General features: G+C 48.4%; 1 protein-coding gene across 1 annotated transcript in view; it reads left to right on the top strand.

Annotated features, from left to right (window-relative positions):
- Window positions 1-1,979: 1,979 nt before the first annotated feature.
- The window catches only part of slit1b (slit homolog 1b (Drosophila)), a 111,466-nt gene continuing 91,175 nt past the window's right edge, over window positions 1,980-22,270 (top strand). Inside the window, exons 1-4 of the mRNA XM_054751886.2 lie at window positions 1,980-2,626; window positions 19,219-19,290; window positions 21,381-21,452; window positions 21,540-21,611. Of these exons, the coding sequence (XP_054607861.2) occupies window positions 1,995-2,626; window positions 19,219-19,290; window positions 21,381-21,452; window positions 21,540-21,611 (848 nt within the window). The 5' untranslated portion in view covers window positions 1,980-1,994. The remainder of the gene's footprint in view (window positions 2,627-19,218; window positions 19,291-21,380; window positions 21,453-21,539; window positions 21,612-22,270) is intronic.

Consider the following 22,270-nt stretch of genomic DNA (forward strand, 5'->3'; position numbering starts at 1 on the left):
GATGATTTTGGCGTACAGCTCATGAAAACCCAAAACTCCTATCTCAAATAATTAGCATATTTCATCCGACCAATAACAGAAAAGTGTTTTTAATACAAAAAAAGTCAACCTTCTAATAATTATGTTCAGTTATGCACTCAGTACTTGGGAACCAGGCTGGGAGTTTTTAGAGCCTCAGGAATCTTTTGCAGGTGTTTAGAGTTCATTAGTTGATGCAGATGATTAGGTTAATAGCTCGTTTAGAGAACCTTTTCATGATATGCTAATTTATTGAGATAGGAGTTTTGGGTTTTCATGAGCTGTACGCCAAAATCATCAATATTAGAAACAATAAAAGGCTTGAACTACTTCAGTTGTGTGTAATGAATCTAATATATATGAAAGTCTAATGTTGATCAGTACATTACAGACAATAATGAACTTTATGTGGATTTCTAATTTGTTACAACAAAATCAGCCAGACACATTTCCTTGATGCTGAGTTTACTCAGAAGAGTCTATATATATATATATATATATATATATATATATATATATATATATATATATATATATATATATATATACATGTATATGTATATGTATATATATATATATATACATGTATATGTATATGTATATATATATATATATATATATATATATATATATATATATATATCCAATCGGTTTAACTGTTAAACGTCATCACCAACGACACAAGTTCTAGTTTAGCTAGGTTTTAGTAGAGAAAAGCTGTGTAGGTCAGTGCTGATGTTCGGAACACAAACTGAAGAAGAAGAAGAAGAAGAAGAAGAAGAAGAAGAAGAAGAAGAAGAAGAAGAAGAAGAAGAAGAAGAAGAAGAAGAAGAAGAAGAAGAAGAAGAAGAAGAAGAAGAAGAAGAAGAAGAAGAAGAAGAAGAAGAAGAAGAAGAAGAAGAAGAAGAAGAAGAAGAAGAAGAAGAAGAAGAAGAAGAAGAAGAAGAAGAAGAAGAAGAAGAAGAAGAAGAAGAAGAAGAAGAAGAAGAAGAAGAAGAAGAAGAAGAAGAAGAAGAAGAAGAAGAAGAAGAAGAAGAAGAAGAAGAAATCATTTCTATAGCGCCTTGTAGTCATCCTAATGAACTGAAAGCAGCTGTGCAACATCTGTATTGTGGGTGCTTGAAACAGGATTCAACACTGAGCAGCACTCATGTAGAAGGTGATGAAGAGGAAGGAGGAGTCCTGAGAACAGACCCCTGATGCACACCGTTGGTAGGACATGCCGTTGAGCCAGCAGATGCACCAGCATCTCTACTTTAGGTCAAACTCGTGAATTCTTCGTTGAGTTTGATTTAAAACTCAAGCTGGAAGATTTTATTAACACCAGTCACTAAATGCTGGAGCAGGTAAGATGACCGCCAGTGAGGGTAGACTAGTTGGTTTCCTTCTGTGTCCCAGAGGATTTGGATTCTCAGTGCCTTTCTTCCTCATGCCAATGTGTGTGTGTGTGTGTGTGTGTGTGTGTGTGGGGGGGGGGGGGGGGGGGGGGGGGCTCTGATTTTCAAAGCTTTAACGAAGAATCCTTCACAGATTTCCGAGGAAGCTGCGTGGCAGCCTATGGTGTTCCCGCTTAGCCAAGACACCCCCCCCCCCCCTAACAAAATACATCATCCCTCTCTCTCCTGTTTCACATGCATTGTTTCCTTCCATACGACCTGGGTTGTTCTTTTTGTCCTCCTGTCTTCTCTGGAGTTCCCTACTCAGACGCCTCAGGGTGATCACAACTCCCCATCACCTCCCCCTCTTCTCCCCCTCTCACTTCTCATGTCTGTGGAGCTCCTTTTCTCCCTGGGGTAGGAGAGTGTAGGTGGGTGAGATGGATGGAGAGGATAAAAAGCCTGCTGTCTCTGGAGGTGTCTGCTCCAGCTTCTGCTCCTCTGGTTGCTGGTCTGGGTGAAAGCATGTAGGAGGAGCCTTGATTCTGTTATTTGTAAAAGCATTTGATTGGTTATTACTCTGGATGTGTGAGATAGGGAATGAGGGAGTCCCCCCTCCCTTCAGTGCACAATGACTCGATGAAGAGGAGGGGGCAGCACTCTGTACAGCTGCATGGGAGTGAGCTCAGAGAGCACACAGGGGACTGGAGCAGAGGAAGCCCATTGGAGGAGCCGTGCAGCCGGGGACAGGCAGAACCGGAGCTACTTGTCCTTTACTCCTCTTTTATCTCAACTCTGAGATCAAGTGGCGTTTGTTCTTCAGCTGAACCTCACCTGACTGAGCCTGTGGAAGCATTTTCTGTCTCTTTCTGTCCACTTTCCAAGAAGAGCCGGAGGGGAGGTGGTTGGTCCCCACTCCTGAGACAGGAGTCAGGAACAGGATCTATCAGCGGGAATCTGCAGCATAGTGGAGCTCTGCAGGAGAGCAGGATGACTGCTGGAATGATTTGGGATGGAGTCAGATCAGGACGCAGTGGGATGACAGCAACACAGAGCAATACGTTTTCTTCGGGACTGTGGATGATGCTGGTGTGGGGCATTGTGGTGCTGGTGGATCAGGGAGGTGCAGAAGCATGTCCAGCTCCCTGCAGCTGCCTGGGGAACACTGTGGATTGCCATGGGCTGGGAATCTACTCCGTACCTAGGAACATTCCCAGAGGGACAGAGAGGCTGTGAGTAACAAGCATGCATGCGCTCTTATTTTTTCTGAGGGGAATCCTTCAATGTGACGGCATGTTGCTGCTCGTCATTTAAAGGGGAAACGATCAAATTAAGTCTAGCTTCAATGCTTAAGTCCTTCACAAAGAATGTGTGTCATCAGTCAGAGCTTCATATGTAGGAAGGCTATCACAGGAAGGGAGGTTGTTATAGATAAAGAGGCTGTTACAGGTAAGGAGACTGTTACAGGTATGGAGGATGTTACAGGTAAAGATGCTATCAGAGTTAGGGGGCTGTTACAGGTATGGAGGATGTTACGGGTAAGGAGACTGTTACAGGTAAAGAGGCTGTTAGGGGTAAGGAGGCTGTAATAGGTGAGGAGACTGTTACAGATAAGGAGGCTGTTACAGGTCAAGATGCTGTTACAGATATGGAAGATGTTACAGGTAGGGAGGCCATTACAGGTAGTGAGGCTGTTACGAGTAGGGAGGATGTTACAGGTAAAGATGCTGTTACAGATGGGGGGATGTTACAGGTAAAAATGCTGTTACAGGTAGGGAGGATGTTACAGGTGAAGATGCTGTTATAGGTAGGGAGGATGTTACAGGTAAATATGCTGTGACAGATGGGGGATGTTACAGGTAAAGATGCTGTTACAGGTAGGGAGGATGTTACAGGTAGGGAGACTGTTACAGGTAGGGAGGATGTTACAGGTGAAGATGCTGTTATAGGTAGGGAGGATGTTACAGGTAAATATGCTGTGACAGATGGGGGATGTTACAGGTAAAGATGCTGTTACAGGTAGGGAGGATGTTACAGGTAGGGAGGCTGTTACAGGTAGGGAGACTCTTACAGATAAAGATGCTGTGACAGGTGACGATGCTGTTACAGGTATGGAGGCTGTCACAGGTAGGGAGACTATCACAGGAAGGGAGACTGTTACAGGTAAAGAGGCTGATACAGGTTAGGAGGCTGTAATAGGTAAGGAGACTGTTACAGGTAAGGAGGCTGTTACAGGTCGGGAGGATGTTACGGGTAAAGAATCTGTTACAGGTAGGGAGGATGTTACAGGTAGGGAGGCTGTTACAGGTCAAGATGCTGCTACAGATAGGGAGGATGTTACAGGTCAAGAGGCTGTTAAAGATATGGAAGATGTTACAGGTGAAGATGCTGTTATAGCAAGGGAGGATGTTACAGGTATGGAGGCCATTACAGGTAGTGAGGCTGTTACGTGTAGGGAGGATGTTACAGGTAAAGATGCTGTTACAGATGGGGGGGATGTTACAGGTAAAGATGCTGTTACAGGTAGGGAGGATGTTACAGGTAGGGAGGCTGTTACAGGTAGGGAGGATGTTACAGGCAGGGAGACTCTTACAGATAAAGATGCTGTTACAGGTGAGGATGCTGTTACAGGTATGGAGGCTGTCACAGGTAGGGGGCTATCACAGGAAGGGAGACTGTTACAGGTAAAGAGGCTGTTACAGGTAAGGAGGCTGTAATAGGTAAGTAGACTGTTACAGATAAGGAGGCTGTTACAGGTCGGGAGGATGTTACGGGTAAAGAATCTGTTACAGGTAGGGAGGATGTTACAGGTAGGGAGGCTGTTACAGGTCAAGATGCTGTTACAGATAGGGAGGATGTTACAGGTCGGGAGGATGTTACAGGTCAAGAGGCTGTTACAGATATGGAAGATGTTACAGGTAGGGAGGATGTTACAGGTGAAGATGCTGTTAAAGCAAGTGAGGATGTTACAGGTAGGGAGGCCATTACAGGTAGTGAGGCTGTTACGTGTAGGGAGGATGTTACAGGTAGGGAGACTCTTACACATAAAGATGCTGTTACACGTGAGGATGCTGTTGCAGGTATGGAGGCTGTTACAGGAAGGGAGGCTATCACAGGTAGAGAGGCTGTTACAGGTAAGTAAATTGTTACATGTGTGGAGGATGTTACAGATGAAGAGGCTATCACAGTTAGGGGGGCTGTTACGGGTATGGAGGATGTTACAGGTAGGGAGGCCATTACCGGGTAGTGAGGCTGTAACGTGTAGGGAGGATGTTACAGGTAAAGATGCTGTTACAGATGGGGGGATGTTACAGGTAAAGATGCTGTTACAGGTAGGGAGGATGTTACAGGTAGTGAGGATGTTACAGATAGGGAGGCTGTTACAGGTAGGGAGGATGTTACAGGTAGGGAGACTCTTACAGATAAAGATGCTGTTACAGGTGAGGATGCTGTTACAGGTATGGAGGCTGTCACAGGTAGGGAGGCTATCACAGGAAAGGAGACTGTTACAGGTAAAGAGGCTGTTACAGGTAAGGGGGCTGTAATAGGTAAGGTGACTGTTACAGGTAAGGAGACTGTAATAGGTAAGAAGACTTTTACAGATAAGTAACTTTTACAGGTAGGGAGGATGTTACAGGTGAAGATGCTGTTATAGGTACGGAGGATGTTACAGGTAGTGAGGCTGTTACGTGTAGGGAGGATGTTACAAGTAAAGATACTGTTACAGACGGGGGGATGTTACAGGTGAAGATGCTGTTACAGGTAGGGAGGATGTTACAGGCAGGGAGACTCTTACAGATAAAGATGCTGTTACAGGTGAGGATGCTGTTACAGGTATGGAGGCTGTTACAGGTAGGGAGGCTATCACAGGTAGGGAGGATGTTACAGGTCAAGAGGCTGTTACAGATAAGGAGGATGTTACAGGTAGGGAGGATGTTATAGGTAGGGAGACTCTTACAGGTAAAGATTCTGTTACAGATAGGGAGGATGTTAAAGGTAAATATGCCTTTACAGATAGGGAGGATGTTACAGGAAGGGAGGCTGTTACAGGTCAAGAGGCTGTTACAGACAGGGAGGATGTTACAGGTAAATATGCTGTTACAGGTAGGGAGGATGTTAGAGGTAAGGTGGATGTTACATGTAGGAAGGATGTTACAGGTAGGGAGGATGTTACAGGTCAAGAGGCTGTTACAGATAAGGAGGATGTTACAGGTAAAGATGCTGTTACAGATAGGGTGGATGTTACAGGTAGGAAGGATATTACAGGTAGGGAGGATGTTACAGGTCAATAGGCTGTTACAGATAGGGAGGATGTTACAGGTAAATATGCTGTTACAGATAGGGAGGATGTTATAGGTAGGGAGGATGTTAGAGGTCAAGACACTGTTACAGATAAGGAGGATGTTACAGGTAGGGAGGATGTTAGAGGTAAGGTGGATGTTACAGGTAGGAAGGATGTTACAGGTAGGGAGGATGTTACAGGTCAAGAGGCTGTTACAGATAAGCAGGATGTTACAGGTAAATATGCTGTTACAGATAGGGAGGATGTTACAGGTAGGGAGGATGTTAGAGGTAAGGTGGATGTTACAGGTAGGAAGGATGTTACAGGTAGGGAGGATGTTACAGGTCAAGAGGCTGTTACAGATAAGCAGGATGTTACAGGTAGGGAGGATGTTAGAGGTAAGGTGGATGTTACAGGTAGGGATGATGTTAGAGGTAAGGTGGATGTTACAGGTCAAGACGCTGTTACAGATAAGGAGGATGTTACAGGTAGGGAGGATGTTAGAGGTAAGGTGGATGTTACAGGTAGGAAGGATGTTACAGGTAGGGAGGATGTTACAGGTCAAGAGGCTGTTACAGATAAGCAGGATGTTACAGGTAAATATGCTGTTACAGATAGGGAGGATGTTACAGGTAGGGAGGATGTTAGAGGTAAGGTGGATGTTACAGGTAGGAAGGATGTTACAGGTAGGGAGGATGTTACAGGTCAAGAGGCTGTTACAGATAAGCAGGATGTTACAGGTAAATATGTTGTTACAGATAGGGAGGATGTTACAGGTAGGGAGGATGTTAGAGGTAAGGTGGATGTTACAGGTAGGAAGGATGTTACAGGTAGGGAGGATGTTACAGGTCAAGAGGCTGTTACAGATAAGCAGGATGTTACAGGTAGGGAGGATGTTAGAGGTAAGGTGGATGTTACAGGTAGGGAGGATGTTAGAGGTAAGGTGGATGTTACAGGTAGGGAGGATGTTAGAGGTAAGGTGGATGTTACAGGTCAAGACGCTGTTACAGATAAGGAGGATGTTACAGGTAGGGAGGATGTTAGAGGTGAGGTGGATGTTACAGGTAGGAAGGATGTGACAGGCAGGGAGGATGTTACAGGTCAAGAGGCTGTTACAGATAAGCAGGATGTTACAGGTAAATATGCTGTTACAGATAGGGAGGCTGTTACAGACAGGGAGGATGTTACAGGTAAATATGCTGTTACAGGTAGGGAGGATGTTAGAGGTAAGGTGGATGTTACAGGTAGGAAGGATGTTACAGGTAGGGAGGATGTTACAGGTCAAGAGGCTGTTACAGATAAGCAGGATGTTACAGGTAAATATGCTGTTACAGATAGGGAGAATGTTACAGGTAGGAAGGATGTTACAGGTAGGGAGGATGTTACAGGTAGGGAGGATGTTAGATGTAAGGTGGATGTTACAGGTGGGAAGGATGTTACAGGTAGGGAGGATGTTACAGGTCAAGGGGCTGTTACAGATAAGGAGGATGTTACAGGTAAAGATGCTGTTACAGATAGGGTGGATGTTACAGGTAGGAAGGATGTTACAGGTAGGGAGGATGTTACAGGTCAAGAGGCTGTTACAGATAGGAAGGATGTTACAGGTAAATATGCTGTTACAGATAGGGAGGATGTTACAGGTAGGGAGGATGTTAGAGGTAAGGTGGATGTTACAGGTAGGAAGGATGTTACAGATAGGGAGGATGTTACAGGTCAAGACGCTGTTACTGATAAGGAGGATGTTTCAGGTAGGGAGGATGTTAGAGGTAAGGTGGATGTTACAGGTAGGAAGGATGTTACAGGTAGGGAGGATGTTACAGGTCAAGAGGCTGTTACAGATAAGCAGGATGTTACAGGTAAATATGCTGTTACAGATAGGGAGGATGTTACAGGTAGGGAGGATGTTAGAGGTAAGGTGGATGTTACAGGTAGGAAGGATGTTACAGGTAGGGAGGATGTTACAGGTCAAGAGGCTGTTACAGATAAGCAGAATGTTACAGGTAAATATGCTGTTACAGATAGGGTGGATGTTACAGGTAGGAAGGATGTTACAGGTAGGGAGGATGTTACAGGTCAAGACGCTGTTACAGATAAGGAGGATGTTACAGGTAGGGAGGATGTTTTAGGTAGGGAGACTCCTAGAGGTAAAGATGCTGTTACAGGTGAGGAGGCTGTTACAGGTATGGAGGCTGTCACAGGTAGGGAGGTTATCACAGGAAGTGAGGCTGTTACAGGTAAGGAGACTGTTACAGGTATGGAGGATGTTACAGGTAGGGAGGATGTTACAGGTCAAGACGCTGTTACAGATAAGGAGGATGTTACAGGTAGGGAGGATGTTTTAGGTAGGGAGACTCCTAGAGGTAAATATGCTGTTACAGGTGAGGAGGCTGTTACAGGTATGGAGGCTGTCACAGGTAGGGAGGCTATCACAGGAAGTGAGGCTATCACAGTTAGGGGGGCTGTTACGGGTATGGAGGATGTTACAGGTAAGGAGGCTGTAATAGGTAAGGAGACTGTTACAGATATGGAAGATGTTACAGGTAGGGAGGATGTTATGTGTAGAGAGGATGTTACAGGTAAAGATGCTGTTACAGATATGGACGATGTTACAGGTAGTGAGGCTGTTATGTGTAGGGAGGATGTTACAGGTAAAGATGCTGTTACAGATAGGGAGGATGTTACAGGTAGGGAGGATGGTACAGATAAAGATGCTGTTACAGGTGAGGATGCTGTTACAGGTATGGAGGATGTTACAGGTAGGGAGGCTATAACAGGTAAGGAGACTGTTACAGATAAGGAGACTGTTACAGGTGTGGAGGATGTTATGGGTAAAGAGGCTATCATAGTTAGGGGGCTGTCATGGGTATGGAGGATGTTACAGGTAGGGAGACGGTTACAGGTGTGGAGGATGTTACGGGTAAAGAGGCTTCACAGTTAGGGGGCTGTCAAGGGTATGGAGGATGTTACAGGTAGGGAGGCTATCACAGGAAGGGAGGCTGTTACAGGTAAAGAGGCTGTTACAGGTAAGGAGACGGTTACAGGTGTGGAGGATGTTACGGGTAAAGAGGCTTCACAGTTAGGGGGCTGTCACGGGTATGGAGGATGTTACAGGTAGGGAGGCTATAACAGGTAAGGAGACTGTTACAGATAACGAGGCTGTTACAGGTGTGGAGGATGTTATGGGTAAAGAGGCTATCACAGTTAGGGGGCTGTCACGGGTTTGGAGGATGTTACAGGTAGGGAGGCTATAACAGGTAAAGAGGCTGTTACAGGTAAGGAGACGGTTACAGGTGTGGAGGATGTTACGGGTAAAGAGGCTATCACAGTTAGGGGGCTGTCACGGGTATGGAGGATGTTACAGGTAGGGAGGCTATAACAGGTAAGGAGACTGTTACAGATAAGGAGGCTGTTACTGGTTGGGAGACTGCAAGAATAAATCAAATTAAATTTGCCTCAAAACTGAGACAGAAATGGTTTATTTTAACCCTTCCATGGCTTGAGAGTAAATATTCTGAGTGATTAGTTTCAGCAGGGAACATCAAGCTTAGACCAAATACATGTGTCTCTGTTGTAAATATCAGCCAAAGAACAACTATTAGTTGGTAAACATGACTCTCTGAACCCTGTATTGTTGTCTGGGTCAGTAACTCAGCGATCACATTGTCCTGTAGACTTGGTCAGACCCTGCCCGGCAGCACCGGAGGATGACTAACAGAACCGTGAGATGGGGGAAGGTCCCGTTGCACGATTAGCATGTAAAGTAATCTGAGTGTGTGTGTCAGCTGGACACCTCACTACTGGGGGAAAGTCAGTGGTGTGTGTGTGCAGTATTCCCTGTGAAACCGTCAGCATTAACCAGGTCATTCATCAAGGCAAATGCACCAGTCAGACACTTCACTGTTGGATCGTCAAGGCAACGCTGCTGTGTGGGATGGATGCCTTTTGGGCTGATGAGTCCTGTTGTCAGAGCCCGGGAAGTACAGAAGAGAGAAAGAAAAGTTCTAATGAACGTGCAGCAGAAACCAGAAACACACACACACACACACACACACGCACACGCACACACACACACACACACACACACACACACACACACACACACACGCACACGCACACGCACACGCACACACACACACACACACGCACGCACGCACGCACGCACGCACGCACACACACACACGCGCGCGCGCGCACGCACGCACACGCACACGCACGCGCGCACACGCACACGCGCACGCATGCACGCACGCACGCACGCACACACACACACACACACACTCTTTACTGGTGATTGCCTCCTCTTCCTGCTCCTCTGCCTCTTCTCTCAGCCCATCTCTTATAACGATCTAATGGAGTCCCCTGCGGCGCCTCAGCCTGATAGATGCTGCTAATGAAGTGTCATTAGATGTGAGTGTGTGTGCTGTGTTGCTGCTAATATTAGTCCCATCCATGGACTGCTGCTGGGAGAAATGTGACAGATGAGACGGATGAAACAGGAGAGAAGAATGTGATGGAAACTAGTAGAGTAATGTGGGCTAAGTGAATTGCTTTAAAAGCTATTTATTTCTATTGTCATTACTTGTGACTGATAGCTGTAATACTCAATTAATTATAGAACATCATCTTGCTTGGTCTTAGGATGATTAATTAGAAGGTTCTAGGATTGTTTTAATAATTAAGGGATCGTTCAAACTTTATGATTCAAGAGCCAGTCGGTGTTTGCAAACAAATAAGAATTTATTTTACAAACAATTAAGATTTGACAAATGGTTTAAACGATGATCCTGTGAGTGGATGGAACTAAAAGATGGATGTCTGAAAACTATGTGTGAATATGAGATGATGAATCAGAATCTCCGTATCTTCAGAGAGGTGCGTTCTGGATAAAAGAATTTGGTTTACAGATAAGCTGTAAGCTGTTATTTATCAAACGGCACACAGTGTCAGGTTCGGTGGGCTGAGCTGGAGTGGTTATGAGACCCAGGCGCGGAGAGAGTGGTGGATGGAGACTGATATGTGGCAGCGTGGGAAGTTCTCTTCCCGTATGGTTTGTAGAGTTAGTGTCTTAGGTCTTAGAATGGCTTGGCGTCTATCGTTAGATGATGACTGAGTGCCGGCTCCGCTGTGACAGGTCCTTAAATAGGCTCAGCGGGATGACGTCACCGGGAAGCGTCGGTGACAGGCATGCTGGGAACTGGAGTGCAGCGCCAGCCCGGCCCGCAGAGGAGGTTAAGAGGAGGAGTTCATGACAGGACCCCCCCCCGCGAGGGACGGCTCCAGAAGGCCCAGGGCGACGAGACCAGAAATCAGCCAACAGGGAAGGATCCAGAAACGAGCGGGCAGGCTCCCAGCTACGTTCCTCCGGACCGTAACCCTGCCAGTCCACCAAATACTGCCATCCACGGCCCCGGCGGCGGGCGTCCAGAATCTTGCGGACGGTGTAGACGGGGTCCCCATCGACATCTCGGGGCGTTGGCACCCGGGCCGGAGGCGGATGGAGAGGAGAAGACACCACCGGCTTGAGCTGTGAGACGTGGAATACCGGGTGCACCTTAAGAGTGGAAGGGAGGCGCAGCCGGTAAGCGACCGGACCGAGGACATCTCGGACTGGGAAGGGCCCCAAAAAGCGAGGCGACAGCTTCCTGGAACCAGCCGGAAACCGGAGGTTTGCGGTAGAGAGCCAAACCCGGTCACCAGGCTGGAACACAGGGCCGGGCCGGTGGCGGCGGCAGTGTTGTCGGGAGTACTCCGTATTAGCCCGGGTGATGGCGGCGCGAGCCCTGATCCAAGCGAGATGGCAGCGGCGGACCATATCCTGAGCCGCCGGAACCTCCACCTCCGGCACCTGATGGTCAAAAAGAGGGGGCTGGTATCCGTAGCAGGTCTCGAAGGGCGATAGACCCGTGGCGGAGGACGTCTGGAGGTTGTGAGAGAGCTCCGCCCATAGGAGTCAACGAGGCCAGGTGGACGGTTGAGACGAGGCGAAGCAGCGTAAGTAACGCCCAAGCTGCTGGTTTGCTCTCTCCGTCTGACCATTAGTCTGGGGATGATAGCCTGACGACAGACTGGCAGAAGCGCCCACCAACCGACAGAAAGCCTTCCAGAAACGTGAGATGAACTGAGGCCCTCTGTCAGACACCACGTCCTGGGGGAATCCGTGGAGCCTCACCACATGATCGAGGAGGAGCTCCGCCGTCTTCTTAGCCGTGGGGAGCCCTGCCATAGCCACTAAATGCACAGCCTTCGAAAAGCGGTCGGTGATGGTGAGGATGGTGTCCAGGTGGTCGGCAACAAGAAGCCCCGTGACAAAGTCCACACCTATGTGCGACCACGGCCTTTTAGGCACAGGGAGCGGTTGCAATTCCCCGGCTCCAGGTTGGGTGGTGGACTTAGACCGGGCGCAAGTGTCACATGCAGCGGTGTATTCACGCACGTCCTTTCTCATAGAGGGCCACCACAGGGCCCGGCGGAGGAACTGGAAGGTACGAGCCTGGCCTTGGTGTCCCGCGAGCCGTGAACTATGCCCCCACCTCAAGGCCTCCTGTCGACACACGGCCGGAACGTAAAGGCGGTTAGGAGGCGTCTCTGGGGGCGCCGGGTCCGCCGGGAGAGCCGCCCGGATGGAGGCTTCCAGGGGCCATTGCAGGGCGGCCAAGAACCGTTCGGTCGGGAGGATGGACCTCGGTTCAGGAGGCCTTGGATCCTGGGTGTGTTGACGGGACAGGGCGTCCGCCTTGAGGTTCTTTGAGCCGGGGCGGTAGGCGATGTGAAAGTTATAAGGTTCGAAAAAGAGGGCCCACCGGGCCTGACGAGGGTTGAGTTGGCGAGCGGTCTGAATATGGATGAGGTTCTGATGATCAGTCCAGATTAGAAAAGGAGTGGGGGTACCCAGGAGCCACTGTCGCCACTCCTCCAGGGCCCACTTTATCGCCAACAATTCCCGGTCCCCGACCCCATAGTTCTGCTGGGTAGGAGAGAACTTCCGGGAAAAGAATGCGCAGGGATGGAGTTTGGAGTCCTGGCCACGTTGTGACAGTACGGCTCCCGCGCCCGTCTCAGAGGCGTCCACCTCCACAACGAAAGGCCGGGTTAGGTCCGGGTGGAGGAGGATGGGCTCGCTTACAAAGCGGCGGACCAGCTCATGGAAGGCAGCAACAGCCTCCGGGGAGAGGCGGAAAGGGCGAGGCTGATTGGTTGTTTTCGTCAGGGAAGTTAATGGTGACGCCAGGGCGCTGAAGTTGCGGATAAACCGGCGGTAGAAGTTGCAGAACCCCAGGAAACTCTGCAACTGCTTCAGGGTCTTGGGTAGTGGCCACTGCGCGACCGCCTGAACCTTCTGTGGGTCCATGCGCAGGCCCTGGGAGGAGATGATGAATCCCAGAAACGAGGTGGACTCCTGGTGAAAAGCACACTTCTCCAGTTTACAGAATAAGTCGTGCTCCAGGAGGCGTGACAGAACGGCTCGAACATGCTGGGTGTGTTCCTCGGCCGTGCGGGAGTAGATGAGGATGTCGTCCAAATAAACAAAAACCCAACGACCCAGCATGTCACGGAGGACATCAGTGATGAAACGCTGGAAAACGGCAGGGCTGTTGCAGAGGCCGAAGGGCATGACCAGGTACTCATAATGTCCAGTGGGTGTAATGAAAGCGGTTTTCCACTCCTCTCCTTCCTTTATGCGGATGAGGTTGTATGCACTGCGGAGGTCCAGCTTGGTAAACAGTGTGGCTTGGGCAGTGGCGTCCAGAGCCGTGCTCATTAAGGGAGAGGATGGCGGTCCCTGATGGTGATTTTATTCAATCCACGATAGTCTATACAGGGCCGGAGGTCACCTTCCTTCTTCTTCACAAAGAAGAACCCTGCCGCCCCAGGAGACGTGGAATGTCGGATAAACCCCTTCTGGAGAGCCTCATTGATGTAAGCGTCCATCGCCTGGGTCTCTGCCGGGGAGAGCGAGAACAGCCGACCCCGAGGCGGGGTGGTTCCGGGCTGAAGCCTGATCTCCAGATCGTAGGGGCGATGAGGAGGCAGCTTGGTGGTAGGCTCTTTTGCAAAGACCCGAGCCAGATCGTGGTATTGGGGTGGAAGGAGTGTTAAATCCACGTCCTTGGGTGGTGTCTCCCTAGGCTGTGATCCTGGAAGGAGTGTTAAATCCACATCCTTGGGTGGTGTCTCCCTAGGCTGTGATCCTGGAGACGGATGATGAAGGCGACAGTTAACACCCCATGCCATGACTTTACTGGTGGACCAGGAGATGTGAGGGTCGTGGAGGCGGAACCAGGAATGACCCAGAATGAGAGGAGTCGTAGGGGCGTGAATGACCAAGAAATGAAGGGTCTCTACGTGTTCTCCGATGGTCATCCGGAGGTTCTGGGTTCGGTGCGTGATCGGATATGGCATGAGAGGGCGCCCGTCCACTGAGGTGACGGGAACAGGATGATCGAGGAGGGTGAGTGGAATCTTGAGCCGGTTGACCAACCCCTGATCGATAAAGCTTTCTGCAGCTCCGGTGTCGAGGAGGGCCACCAGGGGGACCGGTCCTTGGCTCAGCTGGAAGGAGACCGAGAGGGTGGTGTGATGAGGAGCTGCATGAGTGGAAACTCCGAGTGAGGCAGCTCCTACACCGACCCGGAGGGACCGTTTCCCGGGCGTATGGGGCATGTTGCATGGGGATGACCCAGAGCCCCACAATAGGCGCATCGTCCCTCCTGAAAACGGCGCGCCCGTTCCTCGGGGGGCAAATGACCCAGTTGCATGGGTTCCTCCATGGGTTGGTTCTCCTGACGGCGGGGGAAAGTTCGGGATTGTACGGGAACCGCTCTCACTCCTGGTCTGGTGAGGAGGCAGCGGTCCAGCTGGAGAGCCAGGTCCACCGCCTGGTCCAGGGTGGTTGGAGCCTCGTGACCAATCATGCCCTCACGGATGCGGGGTGACAATCCCTCCAAGTACACAGCCTTCACCGCGGAATCACCCCAGGTTAGACGGGCAGCGGTGGTCCGGAAGCGTGAGGTGAATTCGGCCACGGTCTGAGAGCCTTGTCGAAGCTGGAGCAGGCGTGTCTCATCTGCGACCTCGCTGCTGGGATGAACGAATGCCTTCTTCAGTTCTTTCACGAAGGCTTCATAGTCGTTGCAGACTGGGGACTTCTGATGGTACAGAGCAGCCGCCCATTCACCGGCTCGCCCAGTCAGCAGGGAGGTTAACAGAGCCACGCGAGAGCAGGAAGTCAGGTAGCGTGCCGGCTGACACTCAAAAGTCATTGACAGAACGGCCAACATGCTCTCCGGGGATCCTTTAATCCCATCCCATTTCTCTGGGAGACTTAGATACGGCTCCACCACGTTAGGAGTGGCAGATGACTGTCGTTGGAGGGCTGAGGAGAGTTGGACTACCAGTTCGGTGACGGAATCGAGTTTGGATGCGAGGCGATCAGTAACAGCACGCAGCTGATTGTTCTCCACACGGAGTTGGGCGTTGTCCGCCTCCTGGCGTTCTACTCGGCTGAGCAGCTGCGCTACCTCAGCTCGCAGCTGTGCGATCTCCGCTGGGTCTACTCGGGACTCAGTCATCCTGTCAGGTTCGGTGGGCTGAGCTGGAGTGGTTATGAGACCCAGGCGCGGAGAGAGTGGTGGATGGAGACTGATATGTGGCAGCGTGGGAAGTTCTCTTCCCGTATGGTTTGTAGAGTTAGTGTCTTAGGTCTTAGAATGGCTTGGCGTCTATCGTTAGATGATGACTGAGTGCCGGCTCCGCTGTGACAGGTCCTTAAATAGGCTCAGCGGGATGACGTCACCGGGAAGCGTCGGTGACAGGCATGCTGGGAACTGGAGTGCAGCACCAGCCCGGCCCGCGGAGGAGGTTAAGAGGAGGAGTTCATGACACACAGACGCTATCTGTGTGTCAACATTACTGTAGAGGCATCCTCTTGGTGGATCCAAAAGTCAGAGTGGTCGGATGACCGCTGGCACCGGAGGGCTGTAGAGTACAGAGGTGCCGTCCGTTTAGATGTCTCGGGTCACGACAGATGGATAGAAACCCCGTGTCTTAAAATAACTCTGAAGGAGTTTTGCAAAATCAGCTTTAGTTCTATCTAATTGATTCTGTCCGTCACAACCTGAAAACAGAGAGACGCGTCATTAATCAGTCAGCAGTGGATGCATTTTCTAGATTATTTACAGCAGCTCAGTTCAGAGTGATGACCCAAGCTTGTTCATCCAGTCATTATAAACAATGCTGCAGCATCTCAGACAAGGTGGCTGCTGTTAAGTAGATTCTTTTATCTAACAAGATAAACCAGATAGTTTCACCTCACATCCCTCGTAGGTCATTAACTGAAGGTTTGACTGTAACAACTTTCCAGCAGTTTTTGAGGATAAAATTAGGAATATCAGGGCGAGTTCTCCACCCCCTCCACTTCTTATTCTCCCATCTAACCACCTTCCTCCCATTCATGGCTTTTCTTTACTCCTGTTCATTAACAGGACATTTGCCTCATTCAGACATGAAACCAACCTCATGTTCCCTTGATATTATCCCTACTATCTTGTTCATCAGGATGTTTGACCAAACTGGCCCATGCATTGTAGATTTTATTAATTTATCCCTACAGTCTGGCTCTCGACCATCTGTTTTCAACCATGCAGTTATTGAACCCATCCTTAAAAAACAAGTTTGGACTCATCTCAGCCTAAAACTACAGACCCATTTTTAAATGACCCTTCATCTCTAAAACGTTGGAAAAGGTTGTGGCGGATCAGCTGATGACTTTTCTGGAACTACTCCACAGTTTAGATAAATTCCAGTCTGATTTTCGTAAAAAGCGTTCAACAGAAACAGCTTTGCTTAAAGTTTCCAGTGACATCATGATGCTGCAGACAACAGGGAGTTCACAGTGTTAGTGTTGTTAGATCCTTCTGCAACTTTTGACTCTGTTGATCACAACACCTCAACTAACAGACTTGGTGACTCGGTGGGGATCTCTGGAACTGGTCTAGACTGGTTTAGATCGTCCCTTTCTAACAGAAGTTACGGTGTCTGTAGAAACCAAATCATGTCAGATTCTACCCATCTGTTCTGTGGGGTACCCCAAGGCTCTGTTTTGGGTCCACTGTTGTTTCTACTGTACATACACCCTCTTGGACAGATACTTGATTCTTTTCCAAATGTCTCTTATCACCTATATGCAGATGATATTCAGCTGTACTGCTCCTTTAAGGATTCTGAGCTCTACAAACTGTCTGAATTACTAGAGAGTCTATCAGTGATCACCAGCTGGCTAGAAGATAACTTCCTTCAGTTCAAGGAATTCCAAGCAGATTTGCTTGCTTTTAGCACCTCCAGTGTCCGTTTGTAGAAGCAAAACTATATCTTCTCTGTGTGCTCGTCTTTTTAACATCAGTCTAACAGCTGAAATGTCTCCCAGTGTTCCTAGGTGTCTACAAGAGTGATTCATCACTAAATTAAACAAATCAGCTGTGTTCATAATCTGAAGCCAGAGAGCAGCACCAGATACCTCAGCTCAATTTTATTAAGTCCCAGCTGGCCAGACTGACATGTGCAATATTCTGGCCACGGGTCATTTTAGCACATACTGGCTAAAGAAAATTATTTAAAAATATGAAAAAATTGTAAACTGTCCCTTTAAACTCTGAAAAGACTGAATGTCTGATCATTGCCCCTGAGAGCATGGTTCCCCTGATTAGTCTAAAACTTGGTCATTTATCTTGAGGAATTTGAGTGTTTTTCACCAATCAACGTCTCTTGAAGGCCAATCAAAAACATTGATCCGAAACTGGTTTTATAACTACGAAGGTTGGTGTCAAAACATGAACCTGAGATGGTTCCCCATGCCTTTTTCTCCTCCCGTCTAGATTACTGTAACACACTCTTCACATGTTCTAACACAAAAGCCCTTGACCGCCTTCAGTTGGGCCAGAACTCTGCAGCGAGGCTCCTAACTGGAGCAAACAGAAGAGCTCACATCACTCCTGTTCTGACGTCTCTGCACTGGTTACCCGTTAACTTAAGAGTTCATTTAGAGTCCTGACTAGAACTTTCAGGGCTCTGCATGGTCAAGCTCCTCCCTACATTACTGACCTGTTAAAGTTAGAATATGGAACCTTGTTGTATTCAGAATAACCGTACAGCATCCCTTGTCTGCAGCTAAAACTGTACTGTTCTGGTCTTTGCTGAGGGAGGAGATGGCTTTTCTTTCTTGTGGGGACAGACCAGCAGGTGGAGTCTTTGCATTTGAAGAGCAGCTGTAACCTTGATCCTCAGTTCTTCAGCTTCCGTTTTCCGTAGGCTGTTGTTTCTATGGCAGTGATGAACTTAGAGGAATCTTCTCCAAACACAACATCCTGGTAAACTTTAAACCCAACAACACCCTCAGACAGAGACGGGTCCATCCTAAAGACAAAACACCCAAATTGGAGCTTAGTGGCACCATTATAACCACAGACATCTACAGTTTATAAGCTTGCCTCTCCCATATTCCAGTTAGAACAGGCAAAGCTCCTCAGATGAGAAGCGAAACATCTTCAAGAAACCAAAGAAGCCCAGATGCCTTCATTTGAACCCTTTGGATTACCTGGATGACTGAGAACCTTCACCGGCGTTTCTTCCTGGTTTGCCTTTCACCCAGAGTGAGATTCTGGTCCAACTCAAGGCTGTCTCACGTCTCTCACAAACTAAACATCTGGGTTTGGAAGCCTGGGGGTATTTTGGGAGGAAATGTGTGGTGCAGGTTTTTGAAGATATTCATGGAAGAAACTTGAGAAGCTTTGAAAACGTTTTCAGATATTTTAGCAACTCTCCAGTTGGTGTTCTTGCAGCTTCCACAAACCAGGGACATGGAGGCCGATGCTACACGGCCCGGCCAAAAGACCGTCGCCACCAAAGAAAAGGCCACACACTAATGGAATAAAGTTTGATTGATTGATTGATTGATTGATTGAATGATTGATTGATTGATTGATTGATTGATTGATTGATTGATTGATTGATTGATTGATTGATTGATTGATTGATTGATTGATTGATTAATTGATTGATTGATTGATTGAAAAGGCACACACTAATCTTTCATTGCAGCACCTTTAGCTTGGACTTTGAAAGGCATTTGCATCGATGTTGTTGCAGTAAGCATCTACTGTGTGACCAGATGTTTCCAGTGTTGCTCTAATGTTTCACCAAGATCTTGCATTGATGATGGTGGAGACTGGCCGCTGCACAAGGCCTTCTCCAGCACATCCCAAAGACTCATCCCAGCAGCTCGGCGTAAAGAACTTGCTGCAGCTGAACGATAATCGCCTTTGCAGTAATGATGCAATCGGAGACTCCTGCCTGTTTGTTAGTTGAATCCAGGCGACTTTTTCTGGACAGGCCTTTTTAGCTTTGACCATTTGATTAGTGATTTACTGATCAAAGTCATAAATATCACACTAAATTAATACGAGTGGGAGAGAGTCTAAGGGAGATTAAAAATCACTGAAATGATTTTTGCTCATAAACATTCTCATCTGTTGTCTTTTTGTTCTTCAGGGACCTCAACGAGAACAACCTGACAGTCATCACGAAGTCGGACTTCTCTGGTCTCAAACACCTGCGGGTTCTGTGAGTTGTGACCGCACTTCCATTGTTGTGTTTGTGAAGAACCAGAAAGTGTCTCGAAGAATGAGACGAAACACGCTTATGCTTTTCTCTCAAGTACTCATGCTACCTGCTGACACCAGCTTCCTGTATTTACTGACACGTCGTCTCAGATTTCCTCACCGGTTCCGCTCGGCTAGGAACGTGGGACACTCAAAAGCGAGTAGAGAATAATGCTCCAGCTCACTAGTGACACATGAGCCACCCGGAGGTGCTGGCTTGGTGTCAGTGTCAGCCAGAAGAGGGACTTGTCCGTGACCTTTTGACCTGAGAAGCCTCTCGGGAGAGGAAGGATGAGTGACGACTTCCTGTGTTAACCCACCGATGGACACAACAGGAAGGCATGCTGGGAAATAGACACCGGTGACAGTCTGTTCAAAATGGATGAACAGCTTTTTGGATCCAGCAGCTTGTTGCTGTCAGGACAGTATTCACTGCTACACCAGCTGTAAAGAGGCTGAAGAAACGGCTCCTAAATGGAGTCAAACAACAGAAGGATCAGTCACATTTGTTTCATGGCTCCATTCAGACCAGCTTTTGGACAAACTGGGAAAATGGGTCCAGTTTTATTTGTTTCGTGCTTGCTTTTCAAGGCTCACAGCTTTTAGAGAAAAAAGAAACAAAGACAAATCAGCAAATACAATAAGTCTCTTAAATAAATGACCACTACATGATGGGGCAGCAGTAGCTCAGGAGTTAGAGCGAGCTGTCCACTAATCACAGGGTTGCTGGATCAATCCCGGCAGTGGGTGCTGCTGTTGTGTCCTTGGGCAAGACACTTAACTCACCTTGCCTGCTGGTGGCGGTTGGAGGGCCCGGTGGTTCCTGTGTACGGCAGCCTCGCCTCTGTCAGCACGCCCCAGGGCAGCTGTGGCTATATGGTAGCTCATCACCACCAGTGTATGTGTAAGGGGTTAATTCACATCTGTTTAAGGAACCATAAGACATGAGATTCCATATTAAATATGAAATCAATCTTATGGATCTTTGGGTACCTTTAACCAGAAGATTGGAACTTTTTATTGCAGGGATTATGTAACACTTCGTATTAACTCAGAGAAGAGAGAAGAGAGGTGGGTGGGTGGGGGGGTTCCTACAAGGATAAAAATGTCCGGTTTGCGCCCGCTGCGTCCGGCGCACGATACATTCTCAAGGTGGCGCAACAAAACCTTATTATCAACACATGATCGTTCATATCTGTTTATGTCCTCTGGTACTCTGTCTCTTAATCGTTCCTGATTGCTTCCCACACCAAACCTTCTGTCAGGAATCTTGGCGTGACCTTTGACCCAGCCCTCACCCTGGATTCTCATGTCAGTTCTCTTGTTGGCTCTTCCTTCTTCCATCTCAGGAACGTTGCTAAGCTGAGTCCCATTCTGTCCCGCTCTGAACTTGAGACAGTTCTCCACACCTTCATCTCCTCACGCTTAGACTACTGTAACTCTCTTTTCACGTGTCTGAGCAGAACCTCCCTGAACCGTCTACAGGTGGTTCAGAACGCCTGTGCTCGGCTTCTGACCAAGTCCTCCAAACACACCCACATCACCCCGCTTCTCCTCCAGCTTCACTGGCTGCCAGTCACCTTCAGGGTTCATTTCAAGATCCTGGTTCTGGTCTATAGGGCCTTACATGGACAAGCACCATCTTACATTGGTGATCTTCTTAGTCCCTACACCCCCAGCAGGTCCCTGAGGTCCAGTGATCAAAGACTACTGGTTGTGCAGCCTACAAAGTCTGTTCGTCATAAACACAGCACCAAACACATGTTAATGCTCACAAGTCCACATGCGGGGCTTGGAGTGCGATCTCCTTCACAGCCTTCTTCATCTGATTGGCCATCTATGACGAACGTGTGTAAAGGATAGCTGTGTGGGGGTTGAACGTCACGCTGGTGGTGATGAGCAACGACTGGCAAAGACTGAGCGAGGTGCAAAGGGGCAGGCACCTTCTCCTCTGCCGCTGTTCACCGTTATACCATCATTGTCTAGTAGAGAGTTTCCTGTTATACTTTTTAATAAATAATTTTTATAAATGTGTTTTTTTCCTTCCTGCAGTCACCTGATGGAAAACCAGATCAACAACATAGAGAGAGGAGCTTTGGATGAGCTGAAGGAGCTGGAGAGACTGTGAGAAAACGTTACGTTGCAGGAATCCACAACGAGCAGATCCGATAAGCCGACTGACGTACACTTTGCTTTGTTTTGTTCCTTTAGTCGCCTTAACAGAAATGGTCTCAGCCATCTTCCAGAGCTGCTCTTCCAGAAGAACGGGGCCCTGTCCAGGCTGTGAGTCGAGTCTCGTTCTCAGTCTTTAACCCATGAAGATGTCTGGGGTCTGCTGTCTCTGCATGAATGAATGCCGTTGAGCCGACCTCTGTGGTGCTCCACAACTAGAAGTTAGCCAGAGCAGAGGGAAGCTAAACGGCACGTTTTAAAACTGTTTCATGTGTATGTACAGCAGCATACGGACCCTAACCCTACCACCGTTAGGGTGGGTTAGGGTCCGTGCATCAAACAACATGCAGGGTGGTTCTTTTCAAAGTGATTCTTCGTTCTTCCAGTTTCCAGAAGTACATCGTCTCTCTAAGCCCTCTGGTGAGGAGCAACATACTCCTTCTGACGCTGGGTGGTAAAAGCAATGACGTGACGTGTCTTACGGGGTAAAGGGCAAGTAGATGGGGTAAAACCAAATGTAGCGCTCAGGGGATTAGGACAAATGTAGATGTTTGTGTTCATGTCCAACATTTGTATTTGATCTGCTGGTGGCCCGCACAGCGAGGGCAGGAGGAATCTACACTGGAGCGTGCGTCGGATAGTCTCGCACTGGTGAACGGAGCTCCCAAGACCACTTTTAACAGACCCATGTTGCTGCAACCTGAAGAACGGGCTCACGTCTGAGGATGGCCTCCCACATTTCACCACTGACTTTCATACCAGGGTCAGCT

Source organism: Nothobranchius furzeri, chromosome 7 (genome assembly GCF_043380555.1).
Source record: "Nothobranchius furzeri strain GRZ-AD chromosome 7, NfurGRZ-RIMD1, whole genome shotgun sequence".
NCBI classification, from domain to species: Eukaryota; Metazoa; Chordata; class Actinopteri; order Cyprinodontiformes; family Nothobranchiidae; genus Nothobranchius; species Nothobranchius furzeri.